This window comes from Musa acuminata, chromosome BXJ2-11 (genome assembly GCF_036884655.1).
Source record: "Musa acuminata AAA Group cultivar baxijiao chromosome BXJ2-11, Cavendish_Baxijiao_AAA, whole genome shotgun sequence".
Lineage (NCBI taxonomy): Eukaryota > Viridiplantae > Streptophyta > Magnoliopsida > Zingiberales > Musaceae > Musa > Musa acuminata.
Genome location: NC_088348.1, coordinates 2,824,443 through 2,844,159, shown reverse-complemented (window position 1 = coordinate 2,844,159; position 19,717 = coordinate 2,824,443). Strand labels below are relative to the sequence as shown.

Genomic DNA, 19,717 nt, shown 5'->3' with positions numbered 1-19,717 from the left:
TACGTCCGTCGGAGGCTGAAGTGTGCAACGAGTTCAGCATGTTGCTAGGCCTTGAGGGGTGCAGCGGAGGCTGTATTGACATGAAGTCGTAATCTAGCAAGTGCATTTGCAGGAGGCAGAACAGTGCACAGTTTGTTCAGTAGTTCGGAGTAGTCTAAGGGGATGGTGGTCTCCAAAACGAAGCGAGATGTTGCTCCAACGGGACAGTTATCCAGGAGGGATAAGTCTCGGCTCTCCAGAGGGAGAATCATGTGACATAGACCTCACATGTTGAGGAGGAGTACCTCAACAAACAACAACTCCACGAAGCTCGATGGACTGAGTAAGCGGCGAGGAGTCGTCGCATGATCTCGCTTGAGAGAATGCATTGGTGGATGCATTGCGAGATCAAGTGGAGGAGCGACCTAAAGCAACTTATGAAGGTACACTTGGAGTCGATGTGGAGATCGGACTCAAGGGAGGGCTGACCCGTGAAATTGTGGGTGCGAGAGCCACCATCGACTCAATGCAAAAACGAGGAGCGGAGCAACTTGGGTGTAACTTGGCTAAGTACCCAAGCCGCATGAAGGGAGCCAGCATAGAAGTTGGAACATGGAGCAGAGGCACAGTGCTTTTCTTAGACAGAGGTCAAGGACATGAACTCTTGCAGAGGCAAGAGTAGGATCATGTTGTTCCATGGGTCCTTCATTCTGACGGAGCGGACTCATCTTGCATGGTGCCAAAGACGAAGGGAGCTTCGGGGCACATGCACCTTATCTCGGAGAAGCATTTGATGGAGGAACTAATGCGACTCAATTTGCAGAGGCGAAGTTGGGTTCAGAAGGCCTTAGCACGGGGCAAGAGGACGCAGAGGTGGATACTCTTGAAGAATATGCCACAGTGTTGCCATTCGAGTTGCTATGAAGGAAGCGGTGCGCAGCGAAGATTGTGCTGGTAGGGGCAGAGGCCCAGGATCCAGACAATGGTGCACAAATTATAGTGAAGTTGATGGACTTCGGGAGCTACTAGGCGACGGACTGTCCTAGAGCGGTGCTTCATCTAGGTGTGACCCAAGAGTGGGTGGATGAAGGTCGATTGCCAAAGGAGCGAACAAAATCGAAGGTGGAGGAGACCCTGCGATGTATTGGCAGAGGCCACACATGGAGGGTTCACAATTCGAGTTTATTCCATAAGGATCAGAATGCAATGGAGATGTCACCAGGAGGCGACATGGTGCAGCGGATCGTGGTGGAACAGTTCGTGGCAATGCGATACACACGACTGAGTCCCGGGAGGGACTAGATCATATGGAGGTATGATCGGGAGCTACTGGGAGCTCCACTTCGGTGAACAACATGACGACAAGAAGGGCTATGGATTCAAGGAGTGAAGGCCATGGTACCGTAGAGGCGGGTCTTCCGTGCGTGCATCGAATTTTGCTTCGGATGAAAGCCTTGGTCATCAGCATATGGGGGCTGGGTTCCACCAAGGGAAAAGTTCGAATGCAAGTACCGGTGAGTTCCATGGGAGGAACTTGATCGTGCAGAGGTATGATCGAAGCAGCTGGAGAGTTGGACTGCTCCATAGCTCATATTCGCTTAAGGGAGCCCGACAAGTCAGGGGACAAGGTCGAGTAAGCGAACGTTGCTACCAAGGAAGCTAAGGAGAACAGAATCGGTGCAAACCCTACAATGTGATGGCAGAGGCCATGCATGGGAGTTGCGGTCTGTCTTTCCATCGACCAAACAGACTGCTTGGAGAACACAGAGGTGTTGAAGCAGGAGGTCGAAAGGGGCGAGGAAGCGACGACGAGTCCAGAGAGACTTAGCTACCAAAAATCAAGTATCAGTCAGAATGGAGGTGGACTCAGAGGAGTGCCACGGAGACATATCTACTGATCGTGAAGAAAAGGGATACAAATGCGAGGAGACGGATAGTAGGGCCATGGGCATGGCAGCGCCATGGTACCGTAGAGGCGAGACTTCCGTGAAAGTCATTGATCCCTTGCTCTCACGGAGGGAGAGCGCTTGGTCGTGAAAGGGGCCGAGGAGGTGGAGCATGCAGAGGCAATCTCCAAGTACCGAGACAAGGATGAAGGGCAGAGGCCAAGAAACTTCGTAAGACCGGTGTCAACAAGTTTCTCATCAAGATAGCCGTAAGTGAAGGACTTCGGGTCATGCAAGAGTGCACGACCAAGGAACGAAGCAGGTAGTACGCGGTGCTGTACCTTTGCTACTCAGTGGAGTAGGCGGCAGGGTTGATGGAGAAGACGGTACAATCCCAGAGGCGACCTCATCTATCAGAGAATTACTCCAAGTTGGGGTGAAAACTTCTTGCATTCCAGAAGTTCAATGGCATTGAGAAGGTGAATCACAGTAGCTAACTCAGCGCAAGGAGTGCAAACACTTCAAGTGCTTCAGAAGTGTGAGCAAAGAACAGGCGAAGGCCAGTAACCAGCTCGATGCATGAAGTACAACCTCGAGGAGGCGGGCGAAGTCAAGTAACCTTTGCCTTCTCAATCCTTAAGAGAATGGGCGAAATCGAGTACCCAAATTCTCTTATCTATCCAGCAGAGGAGCGCTGCACAAGTTCAAAGACCCTTCGAAGATAATGGAAGACAATAGTTGTCAAATCCTCACCAACGGTGATCAGTGCTACTGAGAGTAGATTGTCCGCCTCATTTCCCAACGAAATGCCAATCGAAAGCGGAAGTGATGCGAACCTACTTGGATGTGACAACTAACTGAAAGAAGAGTCAATGAGCAGATTTTGTGGAGGAATGACCCAAAACTTCAGAAGTTTGCGAGGCGATGCTCGTTAAAGCTCCAACAAGCATCCACCCAGTTCAAGTAGCATGTGGAAATTTTGAGAGACTGGCGCAGTAAGGATGGTCTTTTCCTTCATTTGGTGGATCCGCAGGAATCAACGAGGATCAACATAACTCAGCCAACCCCACACCAGAGTCAGAGTCATTGGCGAGTTGAAGCAGCATGGCGGATCAAAGGTTCGACTACTCAAAAACAGCAGCGGAGAGCAGCTGGGAGCTAGGAGGCGCATTGCAGCTGGAGCAGAAGATTGAAGACTCAGCAAAGGCGAAGAGTTGCAGTGTTCACAAAGGCTTCGACGAGGACGTCGAAGGGATAAGTGGGGGAGAATGTCACGGACAAACTTCTCAACAAGATGTTGGATGTAATGCTTATGTGTATCCGTGTCTTTTGGCATGTTCATGCCTTGTACCGCATGTAAAGAGGCGACCAAAGGCTTCATAGTCCCATTTTAGTTGGGTTGGTGCCCTCTTTAGGCTTGTAAATAAAGGTTGTGTCATGTTGACATGTACGAGAGATTTTTGGTCTGTAATGGATCATTTTACCCTTTGTTGTGCCACTGTTCAGAGCTTGTAAAGTATGTTTGTAATTTGCATTGTCTATGAAGTGTTTTTCGGACATGTTTGCTTATGGATCCCGATTGAGGCGTTCTCTTTAACCCGTTCTCTCTTTTGTTGGTCCTAAGGGACAATGGGAGGCTTCGGGGAGGCTGACCTTTGCGGACGGACGCGCGAGGGTGCCGCACGACTTAGGCAAAACCAGCTAAGTCCGTGTCAGTACGGTCGACTCTCGTACAGTAGTATAAAATCCTTGGCCAAGCATCCGGTCAGGGGGGAGAAAAAGAGAAAAAAAAGAAAAAAAATCCCACAGACCACTGACTTAATCATCGGATGGACCAAAGTCGGGGAAGATCCGACGAAGGTCTTTTCTTTTGCAGGAAATCGCCATCGTCTGAAACGAAAGCTCCGCTCACGCCCATGACGTCAATCCTCAGGGCAACGATTGACCGATCCCGAGGATCAGCTGAGACGCTCGAAGATTCCCGATATCGTCCCGTGGATCAAGCCATACTGATTCACTGTCCACGGTGTACATCAAAAGTCATAATTTTTATAGTTTCTTGACACGACCCATCCCCAACCGGCGTCAAATCGGCTGGTCGCGACGTAAGTCGAGTTGAAAGAGCTGCCTCGTCCTCAGTCCCACCTTCGACAGCGTATCATAAGGAGCCGAGCATCCTCACGCATACCTCACCGTCTCCCCAAAATAAAGAACCCCCGAATCGTCGCGTGCTCGTCAAAGGGTTCGGCTTCGTCCTCACTTCGAGTTCTCCTCTCTCCTCCCGCCTCCCTCGGCGAAACCCTAGCCTTCCGATCCGCCCGGCCGACACTCGCCCACCGGGAGCTACGGATTTGTCTCGCGAGTTCGCTCTGCGCGATCTTTCTTCTTTCTAGGGTTTTCGCCCTTGCTTTCTCCGAGTTAAACGGGTATTTTTCCACCGTTCTACAAGGCAATGATCCAGTTTTGATCTGTTTTTCCTTGTATGTTTTTATCCTTTTCTTCTCATGGATCTGGGCTTGCTAGAAGATGCTACTGGTTGCCGAATCTTGGAATTTTCTTTGCTGCAGCATCTTTTACTTTCAAGAATTTGATATGTTGTAATTTTGGATGCGGTCGATTCTTTTTTCCCTTATAATTCTTCGATCTTTTTGTCTCTTCGGATGTCATATAGGCAGTATTTTAGTTAAACATCAGCAATTTAAATATGTGATTCTTGATAATAAGGTCAGGTTCTTGAAGGTCATGCCTTGTTTGTTCGTTTAGATATTTGGTTCTTGGGTCTAATTCGATATTGCATGTGAACTGATGCAGTTGATACAGGAGATTTGTTTTAATGGATAAAGATTCAAGTGCCGCAGCAGAATCGGCTCTTTCTTGTTCTCGTTGTGGCAAACCCGCTTATCTTCAGTATGTTCTTTAACATCATTTGCAGCAGTTACATACTTGATTGGTTACCAATAGCTTGAAGCTGAAATCATTTGGAGAAGGATTGGACATATTCTGATTACTGAATGATTCAATTATTATTTTCTGCTGTAACCTTTGGAAAATGAAATTACATTATTTTAGGTTCATAATTTGCATGACACATCATGGAATTTGCATCTATATCTGTAGATGCCTATACTACAGTTGGTCAATAGTTATCGACACAATGCACAAATATATTACAGCCCAGTGACGATGAGGAGATTTGTGGTCATTGCTGCAATGATTTTCTCAAGTCAGTTTAATTGAGCTAATGTCTAATAATTTTCTTGAACGTAGTGAATATTTGTCCTTAAGCCTAATCATGATCTGGTCAAGGCATACATGGAACATGAAATATTGTAATAAATATCTTTTATGCTTTATATTACATGAGAGGATTGTAATGATTTTTTGACTAGTCTGGTAGCTAGTTCTTCATCCCATATTAATTTTCTAACCATGTCTTCTGGAGCTTATGCTTTCAAAGACTAATTAGTGAAACCCATTTAAACTCTTGAAAACATAATTTCAAAACTTTTAGTTGAATGGCACATAAAAAATGGAGATGGTTACATGAACTAAATGTGAACCATCAAACTTGGAATTAGAAACCAAAGCTGATTTTATTGTTGAAATCTGAATTGGGATAGAGATTTAATAATGGTTTAAAGGATTTAAAGCTGTACATTTTTTTAATAAACTATTAGAATTTATGGTCTCAAGGAGGAAGAAAGGAGTAAAATGAAAGAGAGAGGGATAAAAATGTCACTGATGATAAAAGGATTATTGAATTATACTTATTGTTATGGTTAAGAGCTCACAGGAGTGTTATAGAATATAGACTATGTTTTATGGCTTTAAGAATTGATACTTAAATTTGTATAATTGAGGACTTAATATGTAAATCTGAGAGACTTTGGGGGCTTATTTAAAGAATCCATGTGATCCTGATATACATTCATATTGTTTCCTGGTTTCTGTTCCATCTATTTACATTTATATATTTGTGTTCAGGTCGGTGTTATTCTTTACTTATATTATGTTTGTATAGAAATACTCTTTGTTAATGCACTTCTTTACGATTTTTTGCAGATGCCCCAAATGTGCAGAGCTAAAGCTACCTCGAGAAGGTGCTGCATTCTGGTTTGTCGCATGTCCTGCTTTGGATTTTACCATCTGTAGATTAGCTTAAAATTATGTACAAAATATTTGGAGAGAATGATGCTAGAATATCTAATCCCACATCAAAATTGTTGAAATGTTACATATCATTCCATGTACTGAAGTCTTCCCAGTATAGGAAGCTAATAGTTTGGTACTTCATGTGGTACTCCCAAGCACAACCAAGCCTGTGCATTGCATCTCGCAAGTTGGTCTTAAGATCAATAAGTATTTGATACTTAAAGATGCCAATCGTTCCTAGTCTAATTGCTAAAACTTGAGTGCTTATACAAACTTCTGCCAGCCGACATATATAGTATAAGGTTATAGTTCTATGATATTTTGTTTGACTTATGCTGTGTTTAGTCTCTGCTATGCTTTTTCTTGCAAATTCATTGTATCATAAAATCATTGTTTGTGATCCAATTAGCCAATATACAAGGAAATCCGGAGGAAGTAGGAAGATGGATTTATTATGTTGATACAAACATGAGTTTCCAATGGAAAATTAAGTAGAGTACTGTGCAATAATCCATGGTCTGAACAAAAAAAAAAAGAAAAGAAAAACAGCCAGAGGGTAAACATATTCTCAAACTACCTGAAACAAGTGTGCATAGGACATATTGCATTTGATGTCACTTTGATTTAGAGATAGTTGTTGGCCTTTCATAGATCACCATGTGACATTGCAAATGAAGCCACATTAATGTAAAACCTCATGCCTAAAATTTAGTCTAGCCACTATGGTCATATTCCTTGTTGCTCCTTTTCCCTTTATTACTCTCTTTCTTTAGCTCTCTTATGCTTGGTTCCATTGCCAAAGCACCTTATTCAGCCCATCTTTTCTTGGGTAAAAGCTACCTGTCTCCATCGTCGCGACCTCTATTGCTATTGTTGCAAAGCTGTGATCTCTGGTTGTGCTTAGCCTTCTTTCAGTGACCACTCATGATGACTACATTGAGGAATGAGGACAAGGAGCTGTTTGCTTACCTTTGTGTGCAGTTGATCAATAGCCAAATGGTGATGACCCCAGCGGTGATTTACTGTGGTTGAGGTGAGATTCTCATCCTCTGTATACATCATCTCACCTTCAGATATGGAGCACCAACCACCTCCTCTCTTCTGGACTTTATTGAAGTTTAGGAGCTGTGCTAATGGAACTTACGTACATAATATGTGGATTGAGATTTTGATTGGTATGTTCCAATGGATGCCAAAGTAGATCGGAAAATGTCGTACATGCATGTCACACATGAGCATCCACTGGTGTATGTCAATACTTCCACACATGGGTGTTGGCATGTGACATGATAAATGTTGGCATAGGCATACCATGAGAATACATAGAATGGTATACAATGCCATTAAGAACATTCATGCAATGCCTTTGATGCCTGCACTTTACCGGTATACCTATCGTTAAAAGGTGAACTGGACTTGTCATTAGTTAAAATTGTTTGGAAAACCTTAACATGTTACACTTACTTTTTGGTTTCTGACATTTAGTTATTCAGTAAGCTTTGATGTCAGTTCTTGTAAGATAGACATCTACTTTTGGCCATAAACATTAAGATCCTATCGATGGATAAATGCAGATTCTATGATTTTTTTCTATAATATTTAATTCCTTCTCGCCTCTTCTCTTTAACTCATTTAATATCTTGTAAGGTGTTTGTTTTAGGTATGCTTTTTCTTGTTAAGTTCAAAACAACTATCTGCTTGCAGCACGCAGGATTGCTTTAAAGCTTCTTGGAGCTCTCACAAGTCAGTGCACCTCAAATCAAAGTTAGCAAATGTTCAATCTGAACAAACTCAAGATGGTTGGCTATATTGCTTGAGGAAGGGCCAGACTCGAACATCTGAACTTCCCTATTTTGATTGGACGGGGTACAATTATCATAAGAATCATCATTTTACCTGTTGCTTGTCTTTCCTCAGAGAAAATATGCTCAACTTTGTATCCATGATCGTGAAAATGTTACACCTTTATGTAACGATGCAAAATAGCAAGAGACAGGAAGTTTATATTAGCAAATAACTCATGAACTTTGATCAATATCTTCAAGTCAGTTGACATTATCTTCAAATCTTATATTCGAGGGATGGAAGGACCTTCAGATCATGTTTCATCAGCTTTGATAATTATTGGATGCAATGTTTTATTTTTATGTCAATTATTGATTTTCTTTTCTGGTAGTTGAGCTACTTGTACCTTCTTAAGAGAACACAACATCCTTCTGCAGTAATCACTTGACCTTGGATCAGTGAAGAAACAAGGTTGATGATGATTCGATCATCCTGCATCTACCAAATGATGACTACCATATAATTCACTCCTACAACTTTTGATGTTGCCTACTGAATGTGTAAACTATTTTAGCTCTGCATTGTTACATATTGTATTCATATCTTATTAACCAAGTGGTTGTGTTCCGGATAATGTTACATGAGATGACTAAGTTTTTAGTCATTTTGGGTCTCTCATCTAAGCAAGTCCTTGTAAGCTTAGCAATTTAGCCTTGGGGAAACTTGACTCAATAGACTAATTATACATGAAAAGATTACTAAAATAAAGTAATTGTATCACTATAAAGATTACAGATTGAAAGACATGGTTTTAGCTGAGTCCTGTATGAATCATCCTAATTTGAGCAGCTTCGACCTGTATTGATTAATAATGTTATTTCTGGTCATCTCCAGCTGTTTCTCATTTGAAAATAGTTGCACTTTGCACTTTGTAGTTCGGTCTTGACACAACTTGAGCTTACTACAATACTTTCTTTGGCTGTTTAGAATTTAAATGTTTTGTTGGTGGTGCTATAAGCTCATTGGTCTGGAGGTCAAATCATCAGAGCAGATTGACTGTGGTGATCAAATTGCATTTATCTAATTGATTTTATCGGTACTAACAACAGTTTCTATTATGTCAATGTTTATTCCTTAGTTTGAAATATGTTGGTTTTTGGAATCTACATACCAATAATTTTGGAATTTGAACGTTTTCTCATGTTTGTTAATAATGATTGTTTATGGAGCTTCACAAGTCCTTTTTTTTTTTTGGCTAAACCTCAATATTTGCAATTTTTCTTGCAGAGCATTAAGGCCATACCCAATATCCCAGCGGCGTTTGGTACCGGAGGGACTTGAGAAACCTGATTGGGCTGTTGATGTGAGTCTAATCATTTCTCCTTGCATGTAGTTCACTACTTTCCACACCTCTTGTGGCATTTGGGGAAGTTTTGTGTGGTCATGATTTAAGATTAAAATCTTGGTCTGGTATGGATATCGGTCATCAGTTGGATTGATATGGTATTGGTATCAAGTTGTATTTTGTGTCAGTATCAGTTGGTGTAGGAGGGAATGAATGTCTGGAGAGGCAAGGATTCACATCCTGACGTAGACAAGCATGCATGAGCTGATGTCTCATGAGGCGACGGAGTGGGCATGTTGACGAGGCCATGATTGACTAGGGTGATGAAGATGGTGGAGTAGGCTTTTCTCTTACGGGAGGGGTGAGGGGAAAGAAAGTGTTGCGAATGTTGTTCGCATAGCGCGATGTAGATGTGCTGGTAGTAGCTGTGGTGTAGGCATTGGCTCTGCATGCAAGGGCTCATGTGGGAGGCCACAATTCGGTTGTAGGTGTGTGTGGTGTTGGCGGATTGGGCAGGGGTCACAACGAGGAAGAGAGCAGCAACCAACAGGAAAAATTGGGAAAAATGATGACAGAAGGTGGAAGAGGGATTATAAGATCGAGTCCCGGTATTGACTGTCAGGTGGTGAGCAACAGGGAAAATTAGAAATGATGATGATGAGATTTGGAGTTCCAATTTTGGGTGTCATACCAGGCAGTAAGCCCAGTATTGAATTGGACTGCCAAAATTGCTTGGTCCATGTACCCCTATTGCTTGGTATCGTAAAGGCCTGGTACCAAGCTAGACTAGCAAATTTACCAGGTCCTTGCATCGGTTGGTTATCAAACTGGTGAATATTAGTCCATATTGATCAGTATGGTTGAGAAGCTTGACTAGCAAAATATTGCTGGGTCTACTGGTTGGCCATCAGACTGGTATATACTGGTCCATATATATGGACCAGCATGATTGAGATTTTATTCCTTTGTTAGAATATAAGATTGATTACATTTCCTTTCTAATTTCTTCCATTTTTATGCATTTTCATTTAGTTTTCACTTTTTTGGTGGTGTTTGAATGATTAAATGGGTGCTTTGACTTGCATGGCAATTCTGTGGGTGCGATTATTCGTATCAAATTACATAGACCAGAAGAAAGTGATCTGGAGTATGAATATGCATCTCACGTTGCTTAGTGGGAAACCAACAATGTATGGTCAGAGTATCTTAATAAAATAATTTCTGGGATAGACTTAATTCATTCCTTGAGGCCTTGTTAATTTACAAGTGCTCTTAGGATGATTATAATTTAGAACACATGGTCTTGGTATTAATAGTTAGCAGGGCAGGGCACATCTCTTTTTTAATCAAGTAGGTGCGGACCTACTTTATGTGGAACTTCTATGGTTTCTAGGTAACATGCAATTGAATTTGTACTTGAATTGGCTTTGGCAGCCATTCTTTTTTTTCTTAATACAAGGACATGCATGTAATGCATACAGCAGGAGAGGGAGAGAGGTACCAGGCAATGAAAATAGAGCAAAATGAGGCACCAGCTTGTTACTTCATAAAGTAAGTACTTGTTCTTGCATGTGGAGGTGATGTGAGACATTGTGAAACCTATTAGATGCTCAGTACTTGCTGGAATGTGTTTAGTCGATAAAGAGACTAGAGATAAAGTTAATCGTGTAAAAGTGATTTTATGTGGAGGTAGAAGTATCCTGCCTATAAGACAGTCATAACCTTATGCTACATGTTTCCTGGTCACAAGTTCTGTCTCTTCTGAGCCAACCACACTGACAGGAAAAAGTACTTATAGTTTGTTGGTTTCTTTGTGTTCTAGGTAATCAAAACAGAGCTACTGATTGTATATTCTGTTGTAAGCTATTTTTGGACATGGAAATTAAACAATGAATCCTAGTTAAGAAAGTAATTTAGGAGTTCATTGACTCTGGTTTTGGGACTTGAGATCGGCAGTTTAAAGGCACAATTCATATGTTTACATCAGTGAATGGGTTATACATTTTTTCATAATGTGTGACATACCTTAATTTTCCTATTTATGTGATATGGTGGTCCTTGACTGTCACATTTTCGGTGAGATGAAAGTTGCCCGTCACAATTTTTATTGGGTTTCTGCTGATGAACAGACCGGTACAATATTGTTGGTGCAGTTGAAATTTTGAGCATGCTAAAATAAAGCAGAACGGCAATGTGAGAACAAGACAATTGAAAATATTTAAAAAACAGAAGCATGAATAGAGAAATGGGAGGGGAGAGCATGCAGATATATAGACCGTTAGTATGAAACTCCAGGTTAAAAAAAAATGCCTAAAAGGAAGAGTTTATACTTATAGAAGGATGAATTACTTGCAAAGTGGGGAATGAGTTTAAGATACAGGAATAGAGAGGAAGATGGCTTGTTCTTCCCCTAATCTCTTACTTTGATTCTGATACCAAATCACTATCTTTCAACTTGGAAATGCTTGGATTTAAGGAAGCTGTGGCTACAATTATCACATAAAAGGGTTTGGTTGCAATGCTTATAAGCTGCAGCAAAATAAAGCTGAACCAAGACTAATTTGGCAACCTGCTGCTATTTTAGAATGGACAGTCACGACAATAAACCATTTATCACTTTTCAAATCAGATTATGTGACACCGGAAAATTGTTTGCTAGTTCTTTTGTGTGCAGCATGCTATAGTATGCAACTCTTCTCCTATTGTGAAATAAGGTTTACTCGCTATTAGTGTTTGGACATCGTCTTAAATGCAATTTTCTCTTAGGTCAATTTCATTCAGTCCTCTCAATGTAGGGTCTCGCCAAGGACAACTCCATCTGCACATTCTATGCTGGTATTGAAGTGGCATGATATGGTGTTATCCTGATGCTTGCCATACAACCCAAAAAATGCAAAAATATGTAGCAGCACAACTTTTGGCATGATAAAACCCAAGCCTTTATGATGTCAACATGGTACAGCATAACCATTACTTCCCAAAATCCTTAACTCAAAACCTTGTGGTCATCACATAATTCCATAGACTTCTTCCCTCCAGCTCTTGTGCATTTACATATTGAGAGTCGGGTTGAGGACCTAATTTACAAATTTTGTGGTTCAGTGATTTTCTTTTCTGAATATGAACTCCTGTGTGTTAAATTTACAAGCCTTTCTACAGTCAAGTTGTAACAATCAGTAGAATATAACTATTTTATGTAAACATTGGCAGGGTGTCCCAAAGATTGAGCCTAACAGTGACTTGCAGAATATTGTGGAGGTAAGCATGGCACTAGTATTTGTTTGCTTGCTGGGTTCATTATTATAAATTCTCACAAAATTCTGCTGATATCTTTGGTTTGATTTTTTTAAAGATCAAGACACCAGAGCAAATCGAGCGAATGAGAGAAACATGCCGAGTAAGTATCGTAGACAGAATTCCCATGTGCTTTTCTACTTGTGTGTGTGTGCATGGATGTTTATATTTTGTATGGCTAGAGTTACATGGCTGAGCTTGTCCAGGCTCTAATAGAGCCCAAACTTGGTTTAGGCTGGGCCCAGCTAAGATGTACCATGTGAAACATTAGGATCAACTTGCGGGTCAATGGATCCAACCTTCATCCATATTGAGGTTGGTGCCTGGATACTAGTGCTTGGTTTTATGCAATGACATTTAGATGTCATCCTATAACCTTGGTTATAGCCAATATGAGATTTAGGAATTAAATTATTGCAGATATCCACTCATCAAATGAAAAACCATCTTGTTTGTTATCACAATTTCTAGTAATTAATATCACAGATGATTATGCTTTCTCCCATTCTGAAGGTGCTAGTGACTGGCTAGCTTCGCCTGTTTGTTTGCCAAAAAAAGGCTGATGTAAAGTCTAGTTTATTGGAAAAGAAGTTATAGTATTTAAAATGTAGGGGAAAAGGAACAGAAAATAGTTTTCCTTCTCAATTTCTTGTGTTTGGAATGCAAGAAAAAAAGAATGTTGCTTCTTGTTTTCTCAAAGGAACAAAAAAAGAATGTTCCTTCTCAATTTCTTGTGTTTGGAATAAATGCATGCGAAATCCACTTGTGTTTTCTGAACACTTTTGTTTTCTCAAAAGTAAATTCAGAAAATTAGAAGGCATGAGTATGTGCTTTTGGATGATATGGTCACCAAAATCATCTTCATGTTCTTTCTTAACTTTCTTCAGTTCATTTCTCTGTGGGGAAAGGCAAAAAAAAGCTTATTTTCTGATGGCAAGCCTTTTTAGACTTGGGAGTAAGGTTGTATGCACTGTCCTTCCTAGACCTTGCGATGGCAGGTGCCTCTCCTTTATTGAGTCACTCTTTTTTTACTTACTGGGATTATAAAGCTCTTGTGGACTTTTCTCCTCCTTGGATCGTTCTCATATTTAATGGTACTGGTCATTACCTTCTTGTTTGTGATGTATCAAGAAAGGTTAGTGCACAATTGTCGCACTGGGAGATGTAGCAGAAGAAGAGGTCGCTGAAGATTGCAGGCACTAGGATCTTCTTTGTGTGCCTCGAGGGACTTCTACCCTCTTTTTATGTGTCTCATTATTTTCCCTTTTTTTAAAGAAAAAGTTAGGGGGGAAGGTTGTGGTGGAAAGTGGTAGTTTTCTAAATCATATATGCAGGTAATACAATTCGAAATTTTGAAGGCATAATTTTCTATAATAGCAACTTTTAGTTTTCATTTGGTATAGGTTCTAAGTTGTAAAAAATTTTATTTTCTTAGCAAATTTTCTAAACGTGGAAAATTTAAAAAATTGAATAATTCATTTATGCATGTTCTCTTTAACCTGCCAAGCAAACATAAGAAAAAAGTTTTCCACAAATATTTTTATGCATTAAAAAAGCTTGTCCAAATTTGGTTAATTCCCAATATTAATCTTGCAATTCTGAGTACTTATATTTGATCAATATGTGCAAGAATATATACTTGTTCTAACAATTTCTGCTCTTTGTTTCAACTTCACAATAATCAGATTGCTAGGGAGGTTTTAGATGCAGCTGCTCGTATCATCCGACCAGGAATTACGACGGATGAAATTGATGAAGTGGTTCATCAGGCAACAATTGCTGCTGGTAAGTTGGTCTCATATTTTTGCATGAAATTTGTCAAGGACAATGTGTGATTAGTATGTTTTTGAAGCAAAATGTCCACCATTAATTTATGAGATCTGACTATGCAACACAACGTAATCCTGTTTATATGAAACTGTAGGTGTGGTCATACTGATTGGATTTCTTCTCATTGCATTCTTGTTTTCGGATATGTACTCTATTGTAGTCTTATACTTGGAAGTGGATATAATTTTAGCAACTTAAATACAAATGCCTAAATGGCTTTATGCTTACTAGCCTTGCTTTAGCTTTATTCTGATATTTTACTCTCGACTTGTCTGACAACATTTTAACTTTAGTTTGTTCGATCTTAAAGTCAATTGAATCTTCATAATTCAAACTAGAGTAAACTTGGTGTGATCTAAACAATAAAATCACACAGAGATAACATTGGACTTAAGTGCATATGATTGCCATATAAAAAGAAATTGAACATGCATTATTAGATCAAGGGAATAATGATACATTTCAACATAAATTGGTTTCATGTTATAGTTTAAATAATTCTAATTTATTTCCATTAAACTAAAAGTAGAACGTAGGAAGATATAATTCCAATTGATTTCATGTTATAGTTTAAATATATTAGAAGCTAAGTCACACAAGACAGCCAAAAAGGCCCACTTATGTCATTACCTTATTTAATGCCCGAATGTAACATTGAAGAGTTGTTTGATAATCATCCTTGTTGTGGATGGTTGTCCAGCACATGGATGCATATTTGAGACAATTCATGTGAGTGGATGCTGGAGGTTAAGTAACATTGTCTTTCCAAAAAAAAAAGGAAAAAAGTAATACTGCTTTATGTAATATTTTTGTGTTCACTAAGTTAGTACTCTTTAGACATCGAACGGTATCTCTCTCTGTTGCTGCTTGCAACATGAGTTTATCACTGACATTCATATACTAACATGAGTTCTAATCTTTTCTTTCCTTTCTCAGGTGGATACCCATCTCCATTAAACTATCATTTTTTTCCGAAGTCTTGCTGCACGTAGGTTGTTTTTCCAATGCGCACCACATATTAGCATCGTACCTTCACTATGGTTTTGCTGCATTGGTAACTCTTGATGTTCTTCAAATCCACAGGTCTGTCAATGAAGTCATCTGCCATGGAATCCCAGATGCAAGGTGCTTATCTTCCTGTGATGATTTTGTTTTTTTTTTAATGTTCTCCTATTTTCTTACTGTTACCTTACCTTATCGGATTTGCAATGCTTTTTTTCATTGTTCAACAAGTCATTTCAAAAAGTTATTAGATGGTAATATCAGTTTAGCAACAAGGACAGCAAGCTAAACTAGAACACCTGGCTTCCTTCCCATTGCATTATGTAATATCAGCATTTTATTCAAAATTGATTGGCAGACAGGGAGAGCAATGGATCAAATGTAGTGTCTCTCCCATATTATTTAGGATCCTGGCCTTTTTTTCTGTATCTTATTAATTTTTTTTTAGTTTTGTTTTTTAAAATGTTAATTCAGTAGTTTCAAGACATGGTTGAGAATATTCAGAGAAGTAATCAGTTGTGATTGCTAACTTTTTGAGTTCATTATATATTGTTCTGGCATCTTTTTTTTGTGTGCATCAATTTTTTAGCTGACACTAGTTGATCATTGGACTCTATATGCTATGCATTTTCATTTAGAAGTTTAGATAGCTCTATATTATGATTTTAATGAAGAATTATGATTCCTAGTGGTTTTTGGATGATGAATATAATAGCTGTTAAGGTTCAATTTTCTTGGAAGGAAAATATTGGTTTCTTATGTACCAAGAAAAGCAGATAAATAATTGCAAATGCAGAAGCTGCAGGGATCAACAAAGTAAAGTTGTTCAATGTGCAATTTACTTGGAGATGATAAGAACTGCAACAGCAAAGTGAATCTCAAAGTCCTTGCTATTCAGAAAGGGCATTTAAGTTGATGCTCAATGAAAGTTATGTAGTCAAGCTGGTGGTTATTTGGTGAAGCTTAACCAGATAAGATATGTTAGGGTTCAAGCATACTTTTTGGATGATTTGAGGATAAGTCGGTAAGATGTGATATTTATTGCTTTAATTCTTTGATGTGAGAGACCAAATTGGTTGTGCTGAAAGGAGGAATTAGAAGTTCATGAAGGTGAAGCAGGAAGGTAGTTCTGAATGTTCAGGGAAATGAAACATCGGCATGTATAGTTCTCTTGCCTTTTTATTGAAACAATCGAACTTGAAGGGATTTATTGAGCTCATTGTATGTGAACATCAGGTATTTACTCCATTGTACTTTGAAGATTGGATTAGTTCTCTTGCCTTTTTTCTTCATGATGAATAGCTGTCAAAGCTAAAGTCAATCTTTGCATGCGAGATTTGGTGTTAAATTTTTTGGATGTGTACTTGACCCTTCTTATCAAGTGTAGAACCATTTGGTTGAGGCAATTATTCTGGGAAGTGATTTCCTGTTGGATGACTTGGTGGTGTTGCAAATTGCAAATTTAAGAACATTACGGGCATGTAGATCTGAATTTCAGGAGGAAAGGGAAATTTTTTAAATGAATAATCTGAATCTAGAGTCAGAACCAAGATGTTCACTTTGGTGGTTGCTTTGCCGGCTGCGTGGGTGTCGGGAGGCGCGCTGGCCGACCCAGGCATTTTGTGTATCAGTGCAGGTTGACAAGGATATCTTGTGAAGTTATTCGATAAAACTGCTTTTTATAGTTTTCTTTATGATCCAAATCACTCTTTGGCTTGTGTTGTGGTAGTATTAATGACTGTTTAACTGGTTGTGTTCTCAGCTTCAAGATGATCATGTTTTCCCTTTAAGAAAAAACTTCCATCCAAGTGAATATATCTGTAGCTGCATCTCACATCTCAGGTTTTTCTTTTGAAACTTTACGCAGAAATATATTCTTCAAAGTTGTGATAACCCAATTCTGTATTTGATGTGGTATGTGTTAACAAGCAGTTGGAGTGTTCATGCTAGGATGCCACTCTATCCCTGCAGATTCTTGCCATGCTGCTGGTTCTTTGCCACTAGGCATGCACTTATGCCATGCCATTAGACACCACCATTTTCATGGCTTACATTTTTCCATTCTGACGTAAAATGGAGTTGTGACTGAGAATTTTTGCACTGATATTGCTTGACTATGTTTGTTGGTGCAAGACACTGCTTGACTATATTTATTAAATAGGATTTTTATGCTAATTTTTTCATTTTGTATATTAGTTATCCCTGCATTATGCTGTTCCTTGTTTTTTGAGTCTCTAGCTAGGTATCTGAAAGCAAAGGCTGCTTTCTGCATAGTTATTATTGCTAGTGGGTGATCGGCATTTATATGTCATACAAATTCGATCAGCAGAAGGTAAAATTACGCCGGTTCTCGCATTGCAGGAAACTTGTAGATGGTGACATTGTTAATGTTGATGTCACTGTATATTATAAAGGTGTCCATGGTCAGTACCTTGCACTCAATTTAGTCAGCTTTTCTTTTTTGTAGAAATTTATAATGTCTTTTGGATTCTGAATCTGTAGGTGATCTAAATGAAACTTTTTTTGTTGGGGAGGTGGATGAAGCTTCCCAGCAGCTTGTTCGTTGCACATATGAGTGCTTGGAGAAAGCTATTTCTATAGGTTGTTTTTTCATAGCTAACTAATAACAATAATGGTTACATTACAATTTAGCTTTCTATCAGTTGTCCATCTGTATGTTTTCTTTAATTAGCTCTTTCGACGATTTCGTTAGATAAATGTCCCTTCTTTTTGTGAGAATTATTTTTAAAATTCTTGGTTCTCAAGCTCAGTTAAACCCGGGGTTCGATTCCGTGAGGTTGGTGAAGTTATTAATCGTCATGCAACAATGTCAGGGCTTTCTGTGGTAAGTTATAACGTAAAATGCTCACAATACAATTCATATCCTGGTATTGACTTTTGACAAATAATCATGTTTTGATTGCACAGGTGAAATCATATTGTGGGCATGGTATTGGAGAGTTGTTCCACTGCGCCCCAAATATTCCTCATTATGGAAGTATCCTCGCCAGTAACCTAAAAGGAATAAAACACAATGTTCCAACACAATAGGTTATGTTTGGTTTGCAATCTTATGTGTTAGAAATATGGAGAATTGCTTATTATTAAACGAGGCCTGGGCAAAGAACCTGTTTATGCCACTTTTCAGCCAGATTGGTTATTAACCAATTAGCCCTTTCATAAGAAACTCATTGTGCTTCTTTTCAGTCAACGCATTTTATATGTTGCCATATGGTGCTGTTGCCTTAACACTTAGCAGGAAATAAAGCAGTCGGTATAATGAAGGCTGGACAGACTTTTACTATAGAACCAATGATAAATGCAGGTCATTATTGGAGGTTGATTAGTGTCTCTGTTTGTTCGACACCCATAATTAATTTTATTGAGCTCTTTTTTGCTTCAGGAGTATGGCGTGATCGTCTATGGCCAGATGGATGGACTGCGGTTACTGCAGATGGTAAACGTAGTGCTCAATTTGAGCACACACTTTTGGTGAGTAGAGCCATTTAATTGTAAATTGTTATAGTATTTCCTTTGTCTTGACTTACTAGTCTTTTGCGGCATCAAAGTGTTGAAAATTTTTGAATTTGTTTTGGTCTTTATAATTTGCAGAAATATTAGTAATTTGCAGAAATATAGTATAGTAGAGAGATTCTAGGGAATTATAGAAGAGGTGCAATTCTGCAACTGCAACAGCTACCTGTAATGTAGTACAAGCATATTCTTGATTTATGGTGGAAGTAAAATTGAGTTTGTTCAATTTCCTTTATCACATTGGGTATGCAATTCTGCTTTCTGCTCCTGTCCATTAGTTGATGTACTATTTTCTTACCATTTTTCCAATATAGTTATAGAAGCAGGGTTTACAACAAGTTTTAATCTCATAAAATTGTTTCCAAAAAAAAGGTCAACTAATGTGTGGAAACAAACTTAAAACTTCGAAAAGCATTTATGCACTTTCTTCCCCTGACATTTTCTATTCAACAGCCCCTCCGTTTGAGAATCGTATTCTAATTGTTAGCTATGTTGTGCAGGTAACAGAGACGGGGGTGGAAGTTTTAACAGCACGGTTGCCCTCATCACCCAAAGTCTTTCCTTGGTTAAACTTTTAATTATGTTGGTTTTGTTCTGCATTCAGCAGCTTTTCCTGGCATCAGTCAAGAAATTTGTTCAATTTAGTGAATTATGCTGAATTTATACAATTGTATCAAATGACAAATATGTGCCCCTTTACAAATTTAACGTTTGTATCATTTTTGTGCTGAAACATCTTTTACACCACATACATGCGTCCATTTGGACAGGTTACCTGGTGAGATTGAATGAATCGCAGTAAAATACACTGGGTTTGATGCTATGCTTTGATTAGGTACTGTGTTTCCTCTTGTATGCATGCTTGATTATTAATATATTTCTTTTTTAAAAGCATTCCAAAAGCTTTCCT

At 39.2% G+C, this 19,717-nt stretch overlaps 1 protein-coding gene across 2 annotated transcripts; it reads left to right on the top strand.

The window, feature by feature from the left end:
* The first annotated feature begins 4,030 nt into the window (after nucleotides 1–4,030).
* On the top strand, nucleotides 4,031–19,554 carry LOC103970332 (methionine aminopeptidase 1A). 2 transcript variants are annotated; one of them, XM_065133999.1, is made up of 17 exons: nucleotides 4,031–4,291; nucleotides 4,677–4,772; nucleotides 5,928–5,978; nucleotides 7,722–7,883; nucleotides 9,090–9,165; nucleotides 12,358–12,405; nucleotides 12,500–12,544; nucleotides 14,127–14,226; nucleotides 15,208–15,259; nucleotides 15,355–15,396; nucleotides 17,635–17,696; nucleotides 17,776–17,874; nucleotides 18,045–18,118; nucleotides 18,202–18,271; nucleotides 18,533–18,598; nucleotides 18,677–18,765; nucleotides 19,308–19,554. In XM_065133999.1, exons 2-17 carry the CDS (start codon nucleotides 4,699–4,701, stop codon nucleotides 19,383–19,385), a joined length of 1,188 nt encoding a protein of 395 aa, XP_064990071.1. In that variant the 5' UTR covers nucleotides 4,031–4,291; nucleotides 4,677–4,698; the 3' UTR covers nucleotides 19,386–19,554. The 2 variants fall into 2 exon arrangements, with proteins under 2 accessions (XP_064990071.1, XP_064990072.1); XM_065134000.1 differs by lacking the exon at nucleotides 4,031–4,291 and having other exon boundaries at nucleotides 4,676–4,772; nucleotides 5,928–5,965.
* The last annotated feature ends 163 nt before the right edge of the window (nucleotides 19,555–19,717 follow it).

What these genes read in the sequence shown, in the direction of transcription:
- LOC103970332 (XM_065133999.1), top strand. Translation starts at nt 4,699, where the DNA reads ATGGATAAAGATTCAAGTGCCGCAGCAGAATCGGCTCTTTCTTGTTCT. An exon ending in ATATTATAAAGGTGTCCATG is followed by an intron (nt 17,697 to 17,775) that starts GTCAGTACCTTG and finishes CTGAATCTGTAG; the next exon opens with GTGATCTAAATGAAACTTTT. An exon ending in GGAGAAAGCTATTTCTATAG is followed by an intron (nt 17,875 to 18,044) that starts GTTGTTTTTTCA and finishes TCTCAAGCTCAG; the next exon opens with TTAAACCCGGGGTTCGATTC.